The sequence below is a fragment of the Pan troglodytes genome, chromosome 20 (genome assembly GCF_028858775.2).
Source record: "Pan troglodytes isolate AG18354 chromosome 20, NHGRI_mPanTro3-v2.0_pri, whole genome shotgun sequence".
In the NCBI taxonomy this organism is placed as follows: domain Eukaryota; kingdom Metazoa; phylum Chordata; class Mammalia; order Primates; family Hominidae; genus Pan; species Pan troglodytes.
In genome coordinates this window covers 41,383,951-41,407,201 of record NC_072418.2, presented here as the reverse complement: position 1 = coordinate 41,407,201, position 23,251 = coordinate 41,383,951, and the positions used below count along the sequence as shown (strand labels likewise).

Below are 23,251 nucleotides of genomic sequence, written 5' to 3'. Positions count from 1 at the left end.
CTCTTCCCGGCCGCCATCCCATCTAGGAAGTGAGGAGCGTCTCTGCCCGGCCACCCATTGTCTGAGATGTGGGGAGCGCCTCTGCCCCGCCGCCCCGTCTGGGATGTGAGGAGCGCCTCTACCCGGCCGCGACCCCGTCTGGGAGGTGAGGAGCGTCTCTGCCCAGCCACCCCGTCTGAGAAGTGAGGAGACCCTCCACCTGGCAACCGCCCCATATGAGAAGTGAGGAGCCCCTCCGCCTGGCAGCCACCCCGTCTGGGAAGTGAGGAGCGTCTCTGCCTGGCAGCCACCCCATCTGGGAGGGAGGTGGGGGTCAGCCCCCGCCAGGCCAGCTGCCCCATCCGGGAGGGAGGTGGGGGGATCAGCCCCCTGCCCGGCCAGCCGCCCCATCCGGGAGGGAGGTGGGGGGGTCAGCCCCCCGCCCGGCCAGCCGCCCCGTCCGGGAGGGAGGTGGGGGGGGTCAGCCCCCCGCCCGGCCAGCCGCCCCGTCCGGGAGGTGAGGGGCGCCTCTGCCCGGCCGCCCCTACTGGGAAGTGAGGAGCCCCTCTGCCCAGCCAGCCGCCGCATCCGGGAGGGAGGTGGGGGGGGTCAGCCCCCTGCCCGGCCAGCCACCCCGTCCGGGAGGTGAGGGGCGCCTCTGCCCGGCCGCCCCTACTGGGAAGTGAGGAGCCCCTCTGCCCAGCCAGCCGCCGCGTCCGGGAGGGAGGTGGGGGGGTCAGCCCCCCGCCAGGCCAGCCACCCCAACCGGGAGGGAGGTGGGGGGGTCAGCCCCCTGCCCGGCCAGCCGCCCCGTCCGGGAGGTGAGGGGCGCCTCTGCCCGGCCGCCCCTACTGGGAAGTGAGGAGCCCCTCTGCCCGGCCAGCCGCCCCGTCCGGGAGGGAGGTGGGGGGGTCAGCCCCCCGCCCGGCCAGCCGCCCCGTCCGGGAGGGAGGTGGGGGGGTTCAGCCCCCCGCCCGGCCAGCCGCCCCGTCCGGGAGGGAGGTGGGGGTGTGAGCCCCCCGCCCGGCCAGCCGCCCGGTCCGGGAGGTGAGGGGCGCCTCTGCCGGGGCGCCTCTGCCCGGCCGCCCCTACTGGGAAGTGTGGAGCCCCTCTGCCCAGCCACCACCCCGTCTGGGAGGTGTACCCAACAGCTCATTGAGAACGGGCCATGATGACAATGGCGGTTTTGTGGAATAGAAAGGGGGGAAAGGCGGGGAAAGGATTGAGAAATCGGATGGTTGCCATGTCTGTGTAGAAAGAGGTAGACACGGGAGACTTTTCATTTTGTTCTGTACTAAGAAAAATTCTTCTGCCTTGTGATCCTGTTGATCGGTGACCCTACCCCCAACCCTGTGCTCTCTGAAACATGTGCTGTGTCCACTCAGGGTTAAATGGATTAAGGGTGGTGCAAGATGTGCTTTGTTAAACAGATGCTTGAAGGCAGCATGCTGGTTAAGAGTCATCACCACTCCCTAATCTCAAGTATCCAGGGACACAAACACTGCAGAAGGCCGCAGGGTCCTCTGCATAGGAAAACCAGAGACCTTTGTTCACTTGTTTATCTGCTGACCCTCCCTCCACTATTGTCCTATGACCCTGCCAAATCCCCCTCTGTGAGAAACACCCAAGAATGATCAATAAAAAAAATAAAAAATAAAATAAAAAAAAAAAAGGAAAAAAACAAAAGCTCCAACTACTACCATCTCACCTGTGACAGTGGCACATTTCTTGAGGCACTCCTCCTTGGTCAGGTAATTATTGCTGTTTCCATCACAGCCCCCATACACAAACAGCTGGCAGGATCCGTCAGTGACATTGTACCACCACCTAGGCATGGAGGCCCGGCATCTGCCCACCACCTTCGACACCAGGCAGAAGTCTGAAACGCGAAGCACAACCCCGTTAGCTTGGCAGGGCAATCCTGGCAACAAAGGACACGCACAGACCTGTACATGGATCCCCCAGGAGAACCAGAGCCTTGAGTTTCAGCAGTTCCTCTGTGAGCTGTTTCCCAAGCCCAGATCGTCAACAGGCCCACTCAGTGCTTCCTTCCTTGTATAAACACATCACCCAACAATAAAGACAGCAACCCACCCACTGAACTGTATTTCAGTTGTGTGTTTTGTCCCCTGTCCCCATTATTGAAGACATGCACATCCAGTGTAGAAACATAACTTTATTTATTTATTTTGGAGAGAGAGTCTCACTCCATCGCCAGGCTGGAGTGTGGTGACTCGATCTCAGCTCACTGCAACCTCTGCCTCCCGGGTTCAAACGATTCTTTTGCCTCACCCTCCTGAGCAACTGGAACTACAGGCGTGCGCCACCATGCTGGGCTTTTTTTTTCTGTACTAAAGTACAGATGGAGTTTCACCATGTTGCCCAGGCGGGTCTTCAACTCCTGAGCTCAAGCAATCCGCCTGCCTCAGCCTCCCAAAGTGCTGGGATCACAGGCACGAGCCACTACGCCCAACGGAAACATGACTTAAAAAAAAAAACAAACAAACAAAACCTGACTCCAAGACCCTTCTGGATGCTGCCCCATCCCACAGGGCCAAGGGGAGCTTAGGGCTGAAAGGTCAGAGCCAGAGAAGTGAAGTTGGGAAGGAGAGGCGCTATCAGCGCCCTCGGTAGTCCTCACACGTGCTTTTCCTGATCTTTCCTGTCCACTCTCTGCCCAGGCAGGCCACAGGACACTCAAATTACTGGAAGAGCCTCAGAAGGAAGCTTCTTAACTCGAGTGCCTGCAGCCCAGCCCATGGCTCCAAAGACAACACAGGTCCTACCCCTGCACCACGGCTTGTTACAGCTCCTATTTGGGCACACCAAGATGGGCCTGGGTTTCAAGGCACCCTCAAATCTGGCCCTACTTTAGTAAAAGGGAAACAAAAGCCAATGTTATAAAATTCCAGCCAGAAACACTTCTTGCAAAAGGTCGGTACGCTCTCTTGAAAGGGAGAGAGAAACAATTGCTAGAAGCAACACCTGCACCAAAATAAGCCTTTCCACTGGAAGGATTGAAGGCAACCTGAAAAGAAAACAGCCTGGCTGTGTGGCTCCATGTCTGCTCCTGTATCACGGTTATCACCCCTCCCTAACCCTGGCCTTCACCCACCTCTGCCTGCTCAGCACAAGGGCATTCCAACCTGCACAGGGCCTGGCACAGGGTGCTTGATAAACATGTCTCCAATAAAAGCATCCCATAGCCAAACGCTTGCTTAGATGTTGTCATTGACTCCTCGCTAGTTGTTTTCATGTTTGTTAGGTTTGTTTCACCCACTAGGGATATATCTTCTGTTGTGTCTCCCCATATATGTCACAGTGATGGGCATGAAACCAGATGTTCCACAGAACACTAATCAACGGACAAAAAAGGTTGCTACTCTGCAAAACAAACAAACACATACATGCCTCCAAGGAAATCCCACCCACACAATAGATCACAGGTAAGTAGCACAGCAGAAAAAGCATCTTCTGAAGCAGGAAATTCCCTATCATTTGAAAAAAGCTAACCATGAAAAGTCACCTGTTAGAGGGTACCTTATCTAGACACTTCATATGAATGAAAGTGTACAGTATGTCCATAAAAGGCAAATCAATAGACACAGGAAGTAGATGAGTGGCTGCTTGGTACTGGGGGTGGGAATGGGGAGTGATGGGTAAAGGGATCTTTAGGGGATGATGAAAATGTTCTAAAATTGGATTGTGGCAATAGCTGCACAGCTCTGTAGAAGGTGCTAAAATCCTTGGATGATATACTTAAAACGAGTGATTTTATGATAATTTTTTTTTTTTTTTTGAGACAGAGTTTCACTCTTGTTGCCCAGGCTGGAGTGCGGAGGCGTGATCTCGGCTAACTGCAACCTCCACCTCCCAGGTTCAAGCTGTTCTCCTGCCTCAGCCTCCCAAGTAGCTGGGATTACAGGCATGCGCCACCACACCTGGCTAATTTTGTATTTTTAGTAGAGATGGGGTGTCACCATGTTGGCCAGGCTGGTCTCGAACTTCTGACCTCAGGTGATCCGCCCATCTCAGCCTCCCAAAGTGCTGGGATTACAGGTATGAGCCACCGCGCCCGGCCTATATAATTGTTTTTGAGATAGGGTCTTCCTCTGTCACCTAAGCTGGAGTGCAGTGGCAGGACCATGGCTCACTGAAGCCTTGCCTCCTAGGCTCAAGTGATCCTCCCACCTCAGCCTCCTGAGTAGCTGGGACTACAAGCAGAAAAAAAAATTTTTTTTTAAATAGGGGCACCTTTTGTCCATTACACATCAACCAAAACCAGCTGGCTGTACACCTGGAACAGGTACAATACGCCAAAGGTCACAAAACACATAATCAACAAGGTCCAGAGAAAACAGCAGGAGGAGGTCCTCTGGTGTGTGACTCTGCCCACCCCAACGCTGGGAGCAACACTGCCACCAACAAGACGAGATGAAGAGGACCCACGTGGGACCCAATAACAATCCAACGCTGAAAACAGCATCAAGGCAAGAGCACCCAACAGCTACAGAGGCGCCAGCAGCCTCTCCGCTGCCCTGCCACAGTGAGCCCTGGCAGCCCCTCTGGCTGCTTTGTGTCTTAGCTTCCTGAGCAGTGTCAGACACAGCCTTCTTCCACAATAAACTTCAGGGGAATATTGTACACCTTAAATGGGTGACTCATATGGCATGTGAATTACATCTCAAAACAAAAACCAATAACCTGAGGGAGGGCCCAACAACACCGGGCGCCCAGGCAGGAACCACCCGACACCACACCTGAGAATGAAGCAGGGTGACCCACAGTATCATGGCAGGAATTCGGTAACTTCGTAAGTAAGGGTGCCAGGTACAAGTGGCATGTGCCTGAGGGTGTGTAGGAGAAAAAATGCCTATCGAGGGATGGATGGCAGTTACCTTGGTGAATTCAACCCTGCCTAGAACCTGGCCAACATCTTTATAGGCCCAGACATGCACTCTTGCCAGTGCCCTCGTGCTGAGGAGACACAGGAGCACTGGCCTCAGCTAACAGCGCACGGGATGATACATGAGACCACAGCAGCAGGTGATGAATTTACAGTGAGAACATCACTGTATTCTGTCAAGCAGGTTGCATGTTGATGTGAATCAGCAAAACACCTTGGAAAGCAAGCATCAATGGAACATGATGCTTGAAGTCAGAATAAAGTTAGTTTACTGTATGATTCCTAAGAACGTTCTCACCAACGGAATCTGTCAGGCAGGCCAAATGCTCACAGTAGCGGCTCAGGACAGCTCTTCCGGAGCACGGTCACGATCTGTCCCTGAGACGCTTCCTTTCTGGGGTGCTGCTGTGAGCCAGTGCCTCTTCTAGCTTGGACGCTTTCTGTTGACGTGCTGGGGGCTTCATGACAAGTCTTGCGAGCCTGGGAAGCCATTCTGTGTCTAGACAGCTGCTTACATCTGCTCTAAATATCATTGACTTAGTAGTTTAAGTTTCAGAAAGCAGCCTTATTTTCAGGTTCCTTGGGTAAAGTAGGAAGGAAAGGTAGAACTTCACTGTTGTCCCAGGAGAATTTAGAAACATCTCTTTATGGTCAGGCACGGTGGCTCACGCCTGTAATCCCAGCATTTTGGGAGGCTGAGGTGGGCGGATCACCTGAGGTCAGGAGTTCGAGACCAGCCTGGCCAACATGGCGAAACCCCATCTCTACTAAAAATACAAAAATTAGCTGGGCATGGTGGTGGGCACCTGTAGTCCCAGCTACTCAGGAAGCTGAGGCAGGAGAATCACTTGAGCCCGCAAGGCGGAGGTTGCAGTGAGCCAAGATCTTGCCATCGCACTCCAGCCTGGGCGACAGAGCAACGCTCAGTCTCAAACAAACAAAAAAGAAAAAGAAAAAGTCTCTTTATTAAGAGAAAACTTGGACTAAAAACATGTCTGAAAGACAGATGTTGGTAGTTGTTGAAGCTGTGTGACGGTGCATGGGGGTTTACAAAATGTGTCACTGCTTTGTATATACTTGAAAATTCTTACAATAATTTTTTTTTTAAGATGGAGTTTTGCTCTTGTTGCCCAGGCTGGAGTGCAATGGTGCGATCTCGGCTCACTGCAACCTCCACCTCCCAAGTTCAAGTGATTCTCCTGCCTCAGCCTCCTGAGTAGCTGGGATTATAGGACTGCGCCATCACACCCGCTAATTTCGTATTTTTAGGAGAGACGCGGTTTCTCAATGTTGGTGAGGCTGGTCTCGAACTCCTGACCTCAGGTGATCCACCCGCCTCGGGTTCCCAAAGTGCTGGGTTTACAGGCACGAGTCACCGCACCTGGCCAAAAAAAAAAATTTTTTTTTTTTTTTACTCAAATTTCATTTGAGTAAAAGAGTTCTAAGTAGCAGATTAATTGGCTGAAGTTAGGTCCAAATAAGACTAAATTTAACCATGTCCTTACTATGTTAAGACACACATCTTTTTGTGAGTATGGAAGGAAGCTCCTCGTTGAAGACAAATCATCTCATCTTGTCACATGCTTTTACTAACTGAATTGTTTTTAAGCATCTATGATGTAAACTTTACTCTCAGGCCTGAGAGAACTGAAGTCATGAAAAGGGATTTTGTTTGCTCATTTGTTTTAATGGAGGCAGTGTTCCTTCAGGAAACACAGGCCATATAGTATTCACTTCCACCACAAATAACAACAGTGCATTTTCTCATTCACTGTTCTGCAAAAACCTTGTATTTATTTATTTTGAGACTCAGTCTTACTCTGTCACCCAGGCTGGAGTACAGTGGCATGATCACAGCTCACTGCAGCCTCGACCTCCTGAGCTCAAGCAATCCTCCCATCTCAGCCTCCTGAGTAGCTGGAACTACAGGCACCCACCACCACACCCGGCTAACTTTAATTTTTTGTAAAGATGGGGTTCTCACCATGTTGCCCAGGCTGGTCTCAAGTGATCCTGCTGCCTCCGCCTCTGAAAGTGCTGGGATCATAGGCATGAGCCACAGCACCTGGCTGCATTACTTATTGCCTTCGCCAAGCATGATGCCTAGCATATCATGTGCCCTACCTCTAATGGTCACAATAAAACTGTGAATCACGTAATAATATCTCCGCTTTACAAATGAGAATGCTGAGACTTGAGGTGGTTAAAGTGAGGCAGGCAGCAGTGCCAGGATGAGTTCCCCGTGGTCTGATGAGAGCCCAGGCACTAACACGACCCTTCAGACTGATGGGAAGAAAAAGCCACTGCATCAACAGGCAGCAGGAAAACAGAACTGAGGTTGCCTAAAAGCCAAAACATTCCTCAGGGTCTTTATCACAATCTGAGGGCTCACAAAGGCCAGGCCCTCTGCCAGGCCTGTTTTCAGTCACACTCAATGACAGGGTCACGGACACCAACATACCAAAGGAAACGGCCAGGGCTGGGGGGAAATGGGCTGGACACATTTTTAGAAAGTTATTCCTTAATGAGGAATTCTATTATTACGAAATGACAAAATGCTATGTTGGTCTTAGAATAGTATTGGGAAGCAATCATGAAAAATATGACTCAAGTGCTATTTTGTATGCTCACAAATGCTAGGGCAAAATTAAGTACATTCTGTATGTTTTCAAAACGGAGACGGACCAACAGGAAAATGCTGAAAGGAACCAAATTTGGATGAACTCATAAGCTTCAGAATATCTAAGCAAAAGCAGAATTCCTGCCTTTAGGGAAGAGTAACTTTCTTTTGGAAAAGCATCAGAAATGGCTAAAGTCACACATTATCCGAAATATGAACCTCACTTACAAAATCCTCGCAGGCATTCTGAATGTCAGCTATTGCAAAATTGCAAAGCAAACTGGTCTTTGAATGTGTTGGAAAACAAGTTTCTCTGGTTCTGAAGTCACTAGAGCTTTAACCAAGACAATCAGCCGGTGACTAAGACAACAATCTACAGTCTGCTGGATAGATCTGCTGTCACCTTCTAAGAAGGACATTATAGAATTCTGAGGGGTCCCAAGTACTACCAATCTAATCTAATTTTATAGGCTTAGCAAGATAGTACTGGGCCAGTGGCTCACATCTGTAATCCCAGCACTTTGGGAGGCTGAGACAAGCAAATTGCTTGAGCTCAAAAATACAAAAAAAAATGAGCCGGGTGTGGTGGTGTGCACCTGCAGTCCCAGCTACTTGAGAGGCTAAGGTAGGAGGATCACCTGTACCAGGAGGCAGAGGATGCAGTGAGCTGAGATTGCGCCACTGCACTCAGGCCTGGGTGACAGAGACCTCGTCTCAAAAACAAAAAAACAAAAAAACAAAACAGATGAGATAGTACCTAATCATTTTCCAAAAATGCATAATTGCAGCTGTGTCTACTTTGCAAAGTAAGAACTTTAATGAAATATTTCAAATATGCTGATGAGTACAGAAAATACCCCATGTCTGGTATATCCACATCTCAGTGTCATCAAATTCTAACATTCTCAAGGACTAAAACATAGAGTAGGCCAGCTGGGCAGATCACCTGGGGTTAGGAGTTCGAGACCAGCCTGGCCAATATGGTGAAACCCCGTCTCTACTGAAAAATACAAAAATTAGCCGGGCGTGGTAGCACGTGCCTGTAGTCTCAGCTCCTCGGGAGGCTGAGGCAGGAGAATCGCTTGAACCCAAGAGGTGGAGGTTACAGTGAGCCGAGATCACGCCACTGCACTCCAGCCTGGGCAACAAAGCGAGACTTTGTTCTCCAAAAATAAATAAATAAAACATATGGATAGAGCAGAAACCCTTTGCATACCCCTCATTCAATCACATTTGCTCTGCCTCTTCCAAATTAACCCCCTACCACCTTGAACTTGGTGTTTTATTTCATTCATGTTTTTATATCCATTAAAATAAGCTTTGTTTGTTTGTTTTTTTGAGATGGAGTCTCGCTCTGTCGCCCAGGCTGGAGTGCAGTGGTGCGATCTTGGCTCACTGAAAGCTCCGCCTCCTGGGTTCACGCCATTCCCCTGCCTCAGCCTCCCGAGTAGCTGGGACTACAGGCGCCCACCACCACACGCGGCTGATTTTTGTATTTTTAGTAGAGACGGGGTTTCACCATGTTAGCCACAATGGTTTCGATCTCCTGACCTTGTAGTCCACCTGCCTCGGCCTCCCGAAGTGCTGGGATTACAGGCGTGAGCCACCACGCCTGGCCCCAAAACAAGCTTATTTTTAAAACAAGCAAAAATAACTCCTAGGGTTCTAGTTATTGACAGACTCCCATGAGTGCTATGAGCTGAGGCACAAGAGCTTCTTGCCCCACCACGTGCAGGACAGGAAAGCCCAAAGCCACTCCTGAAATGCTTCTCCTCCTCCTCCTCCCACCCATCTGTTTTTTCTAGAACAAGGGTCTGCAAATGTTTTCTATAAGGGGCCAAATACTGAATACAAGCAGCAATTGGCCTGCCTGTCAGTGTGTGATCACACAAAGCAATCTCATAATCAGTGGGGAAAAATGATACTGCTCAATGACATTTAAAAATTTTTGTCAGCTGGGCGTGGTGGCTCACACCTGTAATCCCAGCACTTTGGGAGGCCAAGGCAGGTGGATCACTTGAGGTCAGGAGTTCGAGACCAGCCTGACCAACATGGAGAAACCTCGTCTGTACTAAAAATACAAAATTAGCCGGGCGTGGTGGTGCATGCCTGTAATCCCAGCTATTCTGGAGGCTGAGGCAGGAGAATCGTTTGAACCCAGGAGGCACAGGTTGCAGTGAGCTGATCCATTGCACTCCAGCCTGGGCAACAAGAGTGAAACTTCATCTCTCAAAAAAAAAAAAAAAAAAAAAATTTTGTCAAGCTGGGCATGGTGGCTCATACCTATAATCCCAGCACTTTGGGAGGCCGAGGCAGGAGGATCATTTGAGGTCACGAGTTCAAGACCAGCCTGGGCAACATAGTGAGACCCTGTCTCTACAAAAAATAAAAAAAATTTTTTGGCCAGATACAGTGGCTCACACCTGTGGTCAGGATTTCAAGACCACCCTGGCTAACATGGCGAAACTCCATCTCTACTAAAAATATAAAACTTAGCCGGACACGGTGGCGCGCGCCTGTAGTCCCAGCTACTCGGGAGGCTGAGGCGGGACAATCACTTGAACTCGGGAGGCGGAGGTTGCAGTGAGCTGAGATCGCACCACTGCACTCTAGCCTGGGCGACAGAGCAAGACCCTGTGTCAAAAAAATAAGGAAAGAAAAACTCTATTGGCTATAAATGCACAGAGTAACAAAACAAAACAAACAAACAGAAAGAATATTTATTTAGCATACTGTAAGTTAAAACATTAGAAACATTTAGGATTAAAGTGTTAATTTCTCTGCAAAAGAATTTCTAAGGGGAGTTTGAACCGTGCTTGTGGTCTTCTCACCATATAACTTACGACACAGAGCAAGCATCATTTCTACACCTTTTCCAGCAATTGCCCAACACTTTTCTAGATCTGGATCAGCTTTCGTCATTTTATCCTTTGCTCTTTCAATGTCACAAAATTGCTCTCAGAGCTGCTTCACAGAAGAGGCTCTGCCAGTGTTGCTTCCTCTGGGCCACCATCCAGAAAGTCACAGCTGCCGCCCTCATTTCTGTGGACAAGAAGCCTTCACAAGCTCCCTGGCTGCAGATCCAGAGTCTCTCCAGTGGCAGAGGGAAGTGCAACACCTCCCGTAAGCTGGTCTACCTCTCCATTTTATGGTTTTTTTTTTTTTTAAGACAGTCTCACTCTGTCGTCCAGGCTGGGATGCAATAGCGCGATCTCGGCTCACTGCAACCTCTGCCTCCCGGGTTCAAGTGATCTCCTGCCTCAGCCTCCCGAGTAGCTAGGACTCCAGGAGTGTACTACCACACCTGGCTATTTTGTGTATTTTCAGTAGATAGGGTTTTGCTGTGCTGGCCAGGCTGGCCTCAAACTCCTAACCTCAAGTGATCTGCCTACCTCGGCCTCCCAAAGTGCTGGGATTACAGGCGTGAGCCACCTTAGCAAAAAACACTGCAGGACACCTTTCCTAAAAACAACTAACATCACTAAAAACAAGTCTCCTCTTTTCATTAAAAACACTTGGAATTCTAAGGATAGTAGCCAAGGAGAAATTATTTGCTATAAAAATCCCCAGACATGCCACTCCTTAGTATCAAAAAGCAAAGAAAGCTCTGAAGAGTCATTTAATCCAAGAGTTTCAAAGAACTCCATCTCAAAAAAAAAGAAAGAAAAAAAATTGTTGTGAAGATTAAAGGAGTTTTTAATCCATTATAATTGCTTAAAATAGTATTTGGCACACAGCTTTTTTTTTTTTTTTGAGACAGGGACTTGCCCTGTCACCCAGGCTGGAGTACAGTGGTACAATCTTGGCTCACAGTAGCCTTGACCTGTGCTCAGTGACCCACCCACCTCAGCCTCCAAGTAGCTGGGACTATAGGCGTGTGCCACCATACCCGGTTAATTTTTGCATTTTTTGTAGAAACGAGGTTTCACCATGTTGCCCAGACTAGTATTGAAGTCCTGGGCTCAAATGATCCACCCGCCTCGGCCTCCTGAAGTGCTGGGATTACAGGCGTGAGCCACCGCACCTGGCCTGGCACAAAACTTTTAACAAATAGTAGATATTGTATCTTTACGGTTGTATTTTTTATGAAGACAGGACTAATATAGGGACAGTCAGAATAAAGAGAATGACACATTTGACTACAGAGTCCAACCAAGCATGCTGACGGAGAGGATAAGGAGGAAGAGGATATACAGGGAAGGCCAAAAGTACAACCTCAAGCCAAACCAATGATGTCTTATCTTCACCTGGAGGAAGACAATGGCAAACCACCACACGGGTCAAAGTCCTGCATGGCTACAAGATCAGGATATGCTGGGCTGGGAGGCAGAAAGCCAGAGGGAGGGACTGGTGGAAAAAACAAACACCAAAACAAATGAAGCAACACAAACTCTCCATGCTTTCCACACCTACTTGCACTTGCACTTCAAGCATCTTTTCACCAGGGAATGAATGAGAGCATCTTAAAAAGAGGTACTGAGGCCGGGCACAGTGGCTCATGCCTGTAAGCCCAGCACTCTGGGAGGCCGAGGCAGATCACCTGAAGTCAGGAGTTCAAGAAAACAGGTACTGAATGACAGGAGGTACTGAAGCCTATTTCAATTCTACCAAGCCAGATTCCAAAGGTGACATTTACTGTGCAATCAGCCTTATTTTAAGGTGATCTATAAATCTACCTACTTTGGTTAGCTGGCTAGGTTCTATATATTTGAGTGTTTCTGCTTCCAGTACAGAAAGCTACCAACTACCCATCTCCTCTAGGCTTGGGTGTCTGGAAGTTTTCATTATTGAGACAATTCAGAACCTTTCAAAAAAAAACCTCAGGTATTTATGAGGAAAGAACATTTACAATTACAAATCCTACTTAAGTTATGAGGCTCATAAAATCTTGGTGTTTCAGATATAAAATCTTGGTATTTTCTATATAAAATATTTAGATATAAAAGTTTACATTTCAGGCCGGGCACGGTGGCTCACGCCTGTAACCCCAGCACTTTGGGAGGCTGAGGCAGGTGGATCACCCGAGGTCAGGAGTTCAACACCAGCCTGGCTAACATGGTGAAACCCCGTCTCTACTAAAAATACAAAAAAATGAGCCGGGCGTGGTGGCGCATGCTTGTAATCCCAGTTACTCAGGAGGCTGAGGCAGGAGAATCGCTTGAACCCAGAAGGTGGAGGTTGCAGTGAGCTGAGATCGCACCACTGCACTCCAGAGTCTGGGCGACAGAGACTCCATATCAAAAAATAAAAAATTTACATTTCATAACCTATCACCACAATGCAACTCATCACTACTCATGCCTACCATCACTCCATATTCCACTCTGAAACAAGACTATTAAGTCTACCCTCGCCTCAATCCACAACAAGAACCCGAGCAGCCCATCTGAATAGCTGGCAAGGAAACAATAGTTTCACATCTTCTAAGAAACTGTCTGCTGTTAATTCGCATTCAGCCATTCTTTACTTTGTGCAAATCATGGACCATTTTCAGAACTGAGGAAAGCTCTCGGACCCTCTCTCTGGAATGGTGTTTCTCAACCTTTTTTCATTACTACCTTCCCCCTAAGACTTTTTGGAAATGTTTTTCCTAATCGCCCCAAGAAATTTTAATACCACAGACATACTATATATCTATTCATGTAGAGCGGCCCTTCAAAAGGTCACAAACTATTATAGTATCTTTTTGTTCCCCCACCCCTTTAAGAACATGCCATACACTCTAAATGACAGACCCTGGCATACACATGGACAAACTATCACATATAAAATTGTTTTGAGATGGGGTCTTGCTCTGTCGCCCAGGCTGGAGTGCAATGGTGCGATCTCGGCTCACTGCAACCTCCACTTCCTGGGCTCAAGCAATTCTCCCACCTCAGCCTCCCACATAGCTGGGACTACAGGCTGACTAGTTTTTTGTATTTTTTGTTTCACCATGTTGAAACTCCTCAGTCAAGCAATCCACCTGCCTCAGCCCCCCAAAGTGCTGGGATTACAGGCGTGAGCCATTGTGCCCAGCAGTATCACATAAAAGTGAAGGACTTCAGATTAAGGGACTTCTGAGGCCATGGACCGTGGGCCCAGTCAGGAATCACCCTGAGCTCCATCTCCAACACGTGTGAGTAAAACAACATGTGAATTCTTGCCCTCTTTTTTTTTTGAGATGGAGTCTCACTCTGTCTCCCAGGCTGGACTGCAGTGGCGTGATCTCGGCTCACTGCAACCTCCGCCCTCCGAGTTCAAGCGATTCTCCTGCCTCAGCCTCCAGGCGCCTGCCACTGCGCCTGGCTAATTTTTTTTTGTATTTTTAGTAGAGATGGGGTTTCAACATCTTGGCCAGGCTGGTCTTGAACTCCTGATCTCGTGATCCACCCACCTCGGCCTCCCAAAGTGCTGGGATTACAGGCATGAGCCACTGCACCCGGCCAAACATGTGGTGGTCTCTTGTAACTGGCTCCTCTCACTTAGCATAACTTTTTTTTTTTTTTTGAGACAGAGTCTTGCTCTGTTGCCCAGGCTGGAGTGCAGTGGCATGATCTCAGCTCACTGCAAGCTCCACTTCGTGGGTTCACGCCATTCTCCTGCCTTAGCCTCCCAGATAGCTGGGACTATAGGCGCCCGCCACCACGCGAGGCTAATTTTTTTGTATTTTTAGTAGAAACGGGTTTTCACCGTGTTAGCCAGGATGGTCTCGATCTCCTGACCTCGTGACCCGCCTGCCTCGGCCTCCCAAAGTGCTGGGGTTACAGGCGTGAGCCACCGCGCCCGGCCTCGCCCTCATTTCTAAAATGGCTTCTAATCATAAAAAGCATATTTCAAATAAACTTCAAAATAAGTAAACTCTAGCTCCTACTTCACCTGCCAAGGAAAATAAAACAACAAAAAAAAGTAAATAAACTCCAAAGTTCCTGGGCCTCAGCATCAACATCAGCACTTCTTTACAGGGAGTTTTCAAAAAGATGTTGCCAGAAACAACCATGAAATGACACTTGTGAGGAGGATCTTGCAGGACATCGGAATCCACACTCTAATGTCCACATTAGTCATGGCCAGTGGGCCAAGGCCTCCTGGGGCTAATGGAGTCATTTCAGTATGACTCCTGCTGGGCTCTCTCCCGCCTCACATGAGCCACAGGCTTATCACCCCTTATTCAGCCTCCCCTGTAGCCTCCAGACATGGCAAACAGAAGCTCTGCATGCATTCGGCAAATGGCTGGGGATGGGTAAAATGAGAAACAGGGTGGGGAGCAGGGTGAAAGAGGAGAAGTGTGATTTCTTCATTGCAGGCTGAGCTCTCAAATACTGACTGGGCAAAGCAATGTTTCCAGTGGAAAGGGGCCAGTCTCCCGCGGAGACCTGAAGGCAAGGCCCTCAACCTTCTTTAGGAACTGCAACCATTTGAACCTCAGAAGCCCCCATTTTCAGTGCTAAGCACACCAACCCTGACACTCATCACCAGACATACACTCATCTGTTCATTTATTGTACTGTCTTCCTCTCATTATGACACGTCTGCCATGGATGGGGGAGGGGGTCTATTTTGTTCAGTGCTCTAATTTGAGTGAGTCAGTGCCTGGCAATTGGTGGGTGCTCAATAAACATTTGCTGACTATATCAGTGAATAAGATTTCGAATTACCCTGGAACCAAACTGCCTTGCCTGCAAGTAGGACAAGCACTCCTTCTATGGAGGATAAGAATAACATGAGAAGCTGCTTTAGAGAATTCCCAGCTGATCGCCAACACCAGCTTTACTTTAGCTCTTCTGTCATCTTATCTCTGACTACCAGGGTCATGACTATCCATGGGGGTGACGAGGAAAGTAAAGAAAGGGTGGCAACTAATAACACGTCTGTGGAGTCTGCTGGAAAGCTTACTTTTTAGTTAAGGTTCTACAGACACTATAATTAACCTGAGAGGTCCATGGATTTCAAAAATCCCTTGGAAGTGCAGGAGAGGGCTGGGCCACGTGGCTCGAGCCTGTAATCCCAGCACTTTGAGAGGCTGAGGTGGGCAGATCACCTGAGGTCGGGAGTTCGAGACCAGCCTGGCCAACATGTTGAAATCCCATCTCAGGCCGGGCGCGGTGGCTCACGCCTATAATCCCAGCACTTTGGGAGGCCGAGGCGGGCGGATCACAAGGTCAGGAGATCGAGACCATCCTGGCTAACACGGTGAAACCCCGTCTCTACTAAAAATACAAAAAATTAGCCAGGCGTGGCGGCAGGTGCCTGTAGTCCCAATACTCGGGAGGCTGAGGCAGGAGAATGGTGTGAACCCGGGAGGCGGAGCTTGCAGTGAGCCGAGAACGCGCCACTGCACTCCGGCCTGGGCGACAGAGCGAGACACTCTGTCTCAAAAAAGAAAAAAAAAAAAAAAAAAGAAATCCCATCTCAACTAAAAATACAAAAATTAGCTGGGTGTGGTGGTGCACACCTGTAACCCCAGCTACTCAGGCGGATGAGGCAGGAGAATCACTTGAACCCAGGAGGCAGAGGTTGCAATGAGCCAAGATGGCACCACTGCACTCCAGTCTGAGTAACACAGCAAGACTCTGTCTCAAAAAAAAAAAAAAAGGTGCAGGAGAGGTTCTCAAATAAGTGTTGCCCTGCTTGCCTCCAGTGGAAATTCCCAAGAAGAATCAACAAAGGACCTTGAACCATCCTGGCTAACACGGTGGTGAGACCCTGTCTCTACTAAAAATACAAAAAATTAGCCGGGCGTGGTGGCGGGCGCCTGTAGTCCCAGCTACTCAGGAGGCTGAAGCAGGAGAATGATGTGAACCCGGGAGGTGGAGCTTGCAGTGAGCTGAGATCGCGCTACTGCACTCCAGACTGGGCGATGAGAGAGACTCCATCTCAAAAAAAACCCAAAAAACCCAAAAACAAACAAAAACAAAAACAAAAGACCTTAAGCCAAGTAACCATTAACACAAGTTCTGATGCCCAGGGCCAGGCACAAAGTTATTGGCAGCAAGAACTACACCTAACTGGCCACTCCTAAAGGACCTTTCAAGTTTCTATGCTGCGGAGGAAATATATGATCTGGCCCGGTGTTGAGCAACATTACACATTTCAGGACCCTCCAAATACCAGGATTTACCACCTGGGTGGGGAAAAGGAAAAGAAAAAAATCCTGCATATCTGCAGCTACCTGATATAAGGATTTCCCCAACAGCCAGCCGTAACACACATACACACACACACACACACATGCGCGCGCGCGCATACTCTCTTTCTCACACTAATGTGCAATTTATAAAGAACTGTTACGTGTTACCATTTACTAAATGGAGCATATGTTTAAGGTAGGGGTCACAAGCCAAAGGCCTACAGAGACAGAGGGCAAGCAGTAGCTGAGATGAGGCAGGCTGAGTAAGACCTACAGGCTAGGGAGTGGCATATCTCCTGCCTGAAAGAGGTACTCGGCTCCTGCCGGGGACTGCTGGGCAGGAAAACAGGCCTGTGTTCTGGTTTGGTTCCATTACATCTTCATGTCTTTCAGGCAAAGCCAAAAACTACATTTTTACATTTAAAAAATCCCAATTCTGGAAAATGTACAAGTCACATAAAGGCTGTGTGAAGCTTCCTGGGAGTGGCCAGTTTATAATCTCTGCGTGCTTTCCACTCCAGACGGTAACTGTCCCTAACGCTAGATAGGGGAGCTTTCTCACCTGGCATAAGCTCAGCTTTCCTCCCACCTCTGTCTGCAGAGGTTGGAGTCAGGAAACTCTTTGTCCGGCCCGTCCACCTGTCCCTTCCCACCTGCCCTCACTACTCAGAGCGTCACCAACACATCAATCATAGACCACATGATGCTTCTCACAAGAAGCCCCGACCCCTGAGTTAACCCTCACTCTCACACGGTGGGGCCTGCTTTGTCCCCATCTCCCCTCCCCCAACTCCTGGGCCCTCTGGTACTCAGGACTGGTCTTGAGCAAATCTTCCATGTCCTCAATCTCCTCTGAACATTGTTGCCACCCTCTTACCTAATTGGAATCTCCCCTGAGGGCACACCTCCTGGGGCCCTTCCAAGTGGGGAGGTCTCCTTGCTCCTGGGAGCTGCTTCTGGACTGTTCTCCCTCCACCCTCCCCAAAATCCCCAGCTGGGAGACTCCCATTATTAGAGTAAATCATTCACTACCCCGCCTGGCACGTTATCTGCCAACCCAGACAAATACTCCTTCCTTCCCAACTTTAGCTCCGGGCCTGCCACCTCTCCCGCTGCTCTTATGATCATTCTTGGAGATTTCTATATCCAGGTAGATGGTCCTCTGACCTCTAGGTCCCAAGACCTCCAGCTGATCTCGTCCCACCCTCGCCCCCCCCCGCCGCCCCGCTTCCTCTCAGGGTCACACCTAGACCTGTCTCAGTAACTGCGACCTCTTCAGAACCTCCCTCTCATGCATCTCACTCACTACCCACTCTGGTTCATTCCCTTCAGAACCTCAACTCCAACAATCTGCTGGCCCTACCATCTACCTCGGCCCTCCGCCCCCTCATGTCTTCATACAGAATAAATTCCTTGACCAACCCCCATCCTCCCTCCCTCACACATTCTCTGTTCACTCCTCCCTCACCACCACACTCATCCAGCAGCACCTGAGCCACTGCATGGAGCTTCAGCAACACCACACTCCCAGTGGATGACTCGCTTCCGGAGAAAACAGAAGCAATCAGGAAGGAGCGAGGAAAAAAAAATCAAAACTGCCTCCTGCCTCCGATTAAGCTGTTCAAGCTTTCAAACAAACAGAACTTACGATGAGTGAGGGCATGAGTTCACCCAGTCAGACACTAGTACTTCTGAAAGGTCAGTAGGTCCAGCCGGCAGCAGCAGTCAGGTAGGCCACTCTGAACAGAGAAGGCCTCTGCAGTGAGACCTGGCTTTGTCAATTACTACTACCGATTGACCTCGGGCAAGGCACGTAACTTCACCACCGCACCCGGCTGTTTCAAAGGTTAAAAGGCACATCCCAGCTCAGAGTAAGCACCAGAGGTAGCAAGAGGCCACGTCCCAGCTCAGAGTAAGCACCAGAGGTAGCAAGAGGCCAGGTAACTGGGAGGTACATCCTAACGTAATTACTTAAACTGAAAAAGTCCAGCAGAGCTGCCAAATTCTGGTTCTAATTGCAAGAATGATCAACGTCTGCATTCCTGACTCCCAGTCACCTACAGCTGAGCCTCTCCCCACCAATTCACTTTTTTCTCCTGCCTGGGGCACAGAGAAATTAACCAGTCCCCAGAAGTTACCACAGGTGATGACTTGGTGCACACCTAGCCTGCTTTCTTTTTTTTTTTTTTTTTTTTGAGACTGAGTCTTGCTGTGTCGCCCAGGCTGCTGTGCAGTGGCTTGATCTCAGCTCACTACAGCCTCCGCCTCTGGGCTTCAAGCGATTCTCCTGCCTCAGCCTCCCGAGTAGCCGGGACTACAGGCGTGCACCACCATGCCCAGCTAATTTTTGTATTTTTGGTAGAGACGGGGTTTCATCATGTTGCCTAGGGTGGTGTTGAACTCCTGGCCTCCAGTGATCTGCCCGCCTTGGCCTCCCAAAGTTCTAGGATTACAGGCATGAGCCACATCGCCCGGCCTTCTTTTTTTTTTTTTTTTTTTTTTTTTTTTTGAGATGGGAGTTTCACTCTTGTTGCCCAAGCTGGAATGCAGTGGCGCGATCTTGGCTCACTGCAACATCCGCCTCCCGGGTTCAAGCACCACCACCTGTCTATAAAGCCCTAGGCCATCTGGCTGCAGCCTACCTCTCCCACCTCCCATCCTCCTTCAGTTCTCCCCTCCTTCACGCCTGCTCCAGCCAGGCTGGCTCTGTCTTTTCCCTGAACCCAACCAAGCTTGTTCCAGCTTCAAGGCCTTTGTACTCTACTGCCTGCAACTGGACACTGGTCCCCCAGGTCTCCGTGTGGCTACTGCCTCCTCATTCTTCATGTTAGAGCTCAGATGTCACCCTCCTCACGGAGACCTCCCCCGACCACCTGAGCTAAAGCCGCCCCCAACATCTTACGTCACCCTGTTGGTGTACTTCACCTGGTTCATTTAATTCTCAGTAACTTAATCTCATGGCAAGTGCTTTTTAAACCTTCACTAGCTCTGCCTCTCCCACTGGAATATTAGCTCTGTGAATGCAGGAACCCAGCTAGTCTGAGTTAACTGTTATAACCAGCGCCAGTGCCTGACACGTAGCAGGGCCTCAGTAAGTTTTGCTGAATCAATGAATTCTTGCTTTCAAGAGAGCTCTTTTCAAAACACGCTGGTGCTTGTCTGAAGCAGTTAAGGTTATAACAACACTTGTTCAAAGAGACCTTTCAGGCCACACTTCCTTAAGAGTGTAGAAGTTTAAATCACCTTATTCACCACCGACTTCTAAGGGCCAATTCAAAGACCTCAACACCAGCTGCTCAATGCCAATACTCTCTCGCGCCTTAGCAGAGCTTCCTCTTCCCCAAAGCTTGTTTCCTTTCTTGCTCCCTCCTTCTCGGGCACCTACTTTACTGCAACTCAACTACAAAAACTTCAGGGGAGGCTCTTGTCCAATCTCCAAAGAGGCAGCGGTGAGATGGGCTTCTTCCGAGCCTAAAACGGCCACCAGGTCACCCAACCCAACCCCCACCATCTCACAGGCCTGGCCTCTCCCTGAGCTTTGGCCATGGAACTTTCCACCGCCTGGAGAAGGCTGGTCTTCAATTCGGCTCCTCACCCCGTTCTTGCCACAGGAAGGGGCAGTGCCACGCCTTCTTGGTCAATACCCCTTGTCTCTTCCTCCACCCGAAGGAAACTCTCCTAACCCTCTCTCCTCCGCCCGTCTTCGCTGTCGAAGGCTCCCAAACCTCATTTCAAGGCTCAATCCTCCAGGGCTGGTTCCACCACACCCGCTGAACGCCATCAAGTAGCCCCCAGTTTCCTCCCCCGCCAGTTCTCCCTGCTCAGACCCCCGTTGACCCCCCAGCCTCTGCCCCCTGCGCCCCGCCTCCAGCCTACCCGCCCGGCCCTCACCGTGGATGCTGCGTTCTCGGTCGGCCGCCAGGACCCCAGAGAGGAGCAGCGATCCCAGCAGGGCGAGAAACGCCCGGCTCCGCCTCAGCCCGCACAGCTGCGCCATGGCCAGCTCAGCCGAGACGCGCAGGCGACGCCACCAGCCGTTGGGGTCTCGCGATCAGGTGCGGGAAGCCCCTCGCCGCGCACGCGCACTGGAGCGCCTCGCGTTCAGGTGCCGACGCTCCGGGAGGGTCCGCCAGGTGCCAAAGCCCCCGGAAGTCGCCTTTCCGGACCTTCAGTGTGGGGACGCCCGGCCTTCTCGGCGCGCGATGCCTGGGTCTGCTCCTCACTCGCGCCCTCGCCGCCTGCGACACTCAACGGCCCTCAGCGCGTTCAGAGCCCCGCTACACCTCCCAACGCGCGGAGGTCGCCAGAGCCAATGGCGAACGCCTATTGGAAGCCGCTCCCGAAGGTGGCCGGGCAGGCAGGGGGCGGGGCGCACCTGGCTAGGCAGGGCGAGCTTGGCGCAGGCGCAAAGGGCAGGCACCTGCGCGGCCGCTCCCCCGCCCTGGGCGCACCTGGGCCCGCCCCTGGTGCCGGGGAAGAGGCGGGGCTTGCGCGGGCCTCGCCCCCAACAGAACCTGGCGGGGCGGGGCGTCGCCCGCTGAGCACCTGCCACCCTTCCCTTGGGCTTGGTGACGACGTCGGAGGAGGGCCTTCGCTCTAGGACTGGCCTCAGGGTGGGAGGAGGGGGCGGCAGACACGCGTTTCTTGGAAGCCTGTGGTTTTCTGCCCGCCTCGCCGCAGCTTTCCTGTGAATTCCTTCCTGAATTCAAAGTTCACTGGGCTCATGCTCCAGGGCTTAATGCTGGGGACCCAGCGGTGGCCATGCCAGACTGGTCCCTGAGTCACCAAACAGGAACGGCCCAGAGTAGTGATAGCGGAAGCTTAGCACAAAGTGATGAAAGCTGTGATGGGGAAGGCCAAGCTGAGGGATCAGAGGCTGGGTCGCTAGAAAACCAGGGTATGATGGGAGCCCAGACAGCTTTCCCATCCAACCTGAGAGAGGGCCAAGGAGGGCTTCCTGGAGGAGGTGATAGGCCCATGCAAAAACAGCCCCGAGCCCTGGCTCCAAGGTTCTCAGGACAGATATGGAGACAAATACTTAGTACAGGCAGCATCAGAATTGAGAGGAAGGAAGCCCCTGGGGAAACCCAGAGAAGACACCTGACCAAGCCTGGGAGTCAAAGAGGGCTTCCTGGAAGAGGAGTTACGTGAACTGACTCTAGAAAGGGGAATGGAGTGGGGCAGGCACACGAGTAGAGGACAGCCAACAAGGTAATCAAAATAAATGCATTATTATTGAAAACACTTTTAGATTATTTCTTTTTTTTTTTTTTGAGATGGGAGTTTTGCTCTTGTTGCCCAGGCTGGCGTGCAATGGAGTGATCTTGGCTCACTGCAGCCTTGACCTCCTGGGCTCAAGGGATCCTCCCACCTCAGCCTCCCAAGTAGCTGGGACTACAGATGTGAGCCACCACATCCAGCTAATTTTTAAATTTTTTGTGGAGACAGGGGTCTTGCTATGTTGTCCAGGCTGGTCTCAAACTCCTGGCTTCAAGGGATCCTCCTGTCTCATCTTTCCAAAAGTGTTGTATTACAGGCGTGAACCACCACACCTGGCCTGAAAATACTTTGACAGTGCTATACAGAAAAGGAATCGGGCTGGGATGGAAAATAACAAGAGATCTTTTGAATGGGGTGGCGGAGGAAGGGCTCTGTGAGGGCTGGCTTTGATAATGAACTCTGAAGGATGATAAAGGCCAAGGGACAAACATTCCAAGAATCAGGAATGGCAAATGCGGAGGCCTTCAGGCAGGAAAGAGAATAGTGTGTTCAGGAGCCAGGGCCACTCCCACTCTTCAGCCTCCCTCCTAGCATAATAATACATGAAAAGCCGTAACTGAGTTATCAAAATGGTGTTTACCTTAAACAATGGAAGTCTAACCTTGCAATGAGGTCATGGGACTCAAGGTGGAGTCTGAATGTGAGGCCAAAGGTCTCCCCCAGCACTTGAATCTCCCACTGCCACTCAGGCCTACTAAACCTAGGCTTGAGCATGAAAACAGAGAAGTATGTGCTGAGCCATCAAGGCTTGGAAGAAGGTATAGGCCTCTTCTTTATTTTATTTTATTTTGAGACAGAGTTTCACCTGTTGCCCAGGCTAGAGTGCAATGCCGTGATCTCAGCTCACTGCAACCTCCACCTCCCGGATTCAAGCAATTCTCCTGCCTCAGCCTCCTGAGTAGCTGGGATTACAGGCACCACCCGCCACCACGCCCAGCTAATTTTTGTATTTTTTGTAGAGATGGAGTTTCACCATGTTGGCCAGGCTGGTCTCGAACTTCTGACCTCACGATCCGCCCACCTTGACCTCCCAAAGTGCTGGGATTACAGGCGTGAGCCACTGCATCTGTCCAGTTTTGAACTTTAAACACAAAAACTCAAAAGGAGGGCTGAGCGCAGTGGCTCACGCCTGTAATCCCAGCACTTTGGGAGGCCAAGGCGGGTGGATCACGAGGTCAGCAGATCAAGACCATCTTGGCTAACACGGTGAAAAAATCAAAAAGATTAGCCGGGCGTGGTGGCGGGAGCATGTAGTCCCAGCTACTCGGGAGGCTGAGGCAGGAGAATCTCTTGAACCTGGCAGGCGGGGTTTGCAGTGAGCCAATATTGTGCCACTGTACTCCAGCCTGAGCAACAG

At 50.5% G+C, this 23,251-nt stretch overlaps 1 protein-coding gene across 1 annotated transcript in view; it reads right to left on the bottom strand.

The window, feature by feature from the left end:
- The window catches only part of SPINT2 (serine peptidase inhibitor, Kunitz type 2), a 30,221-nt gene extending 9,196 nt beyond the window's left edge, over positions 1–21,025 (bottom strand). The window contains 2 exon segments of the mRNA NM_001320165.1: positions 1,688–1,858; positions 20,506–21,025. Of these exon segments, the coding sequence (NP_001307094.1) occupies positions 1,688–1,858; positions 20,506–20,611 (277 nt within the window). The 5' untranslated portion in view covers positions 20,612–21,025.
- Positions 21,026–23,251: the final 2,226 nt, after the last annotated feature.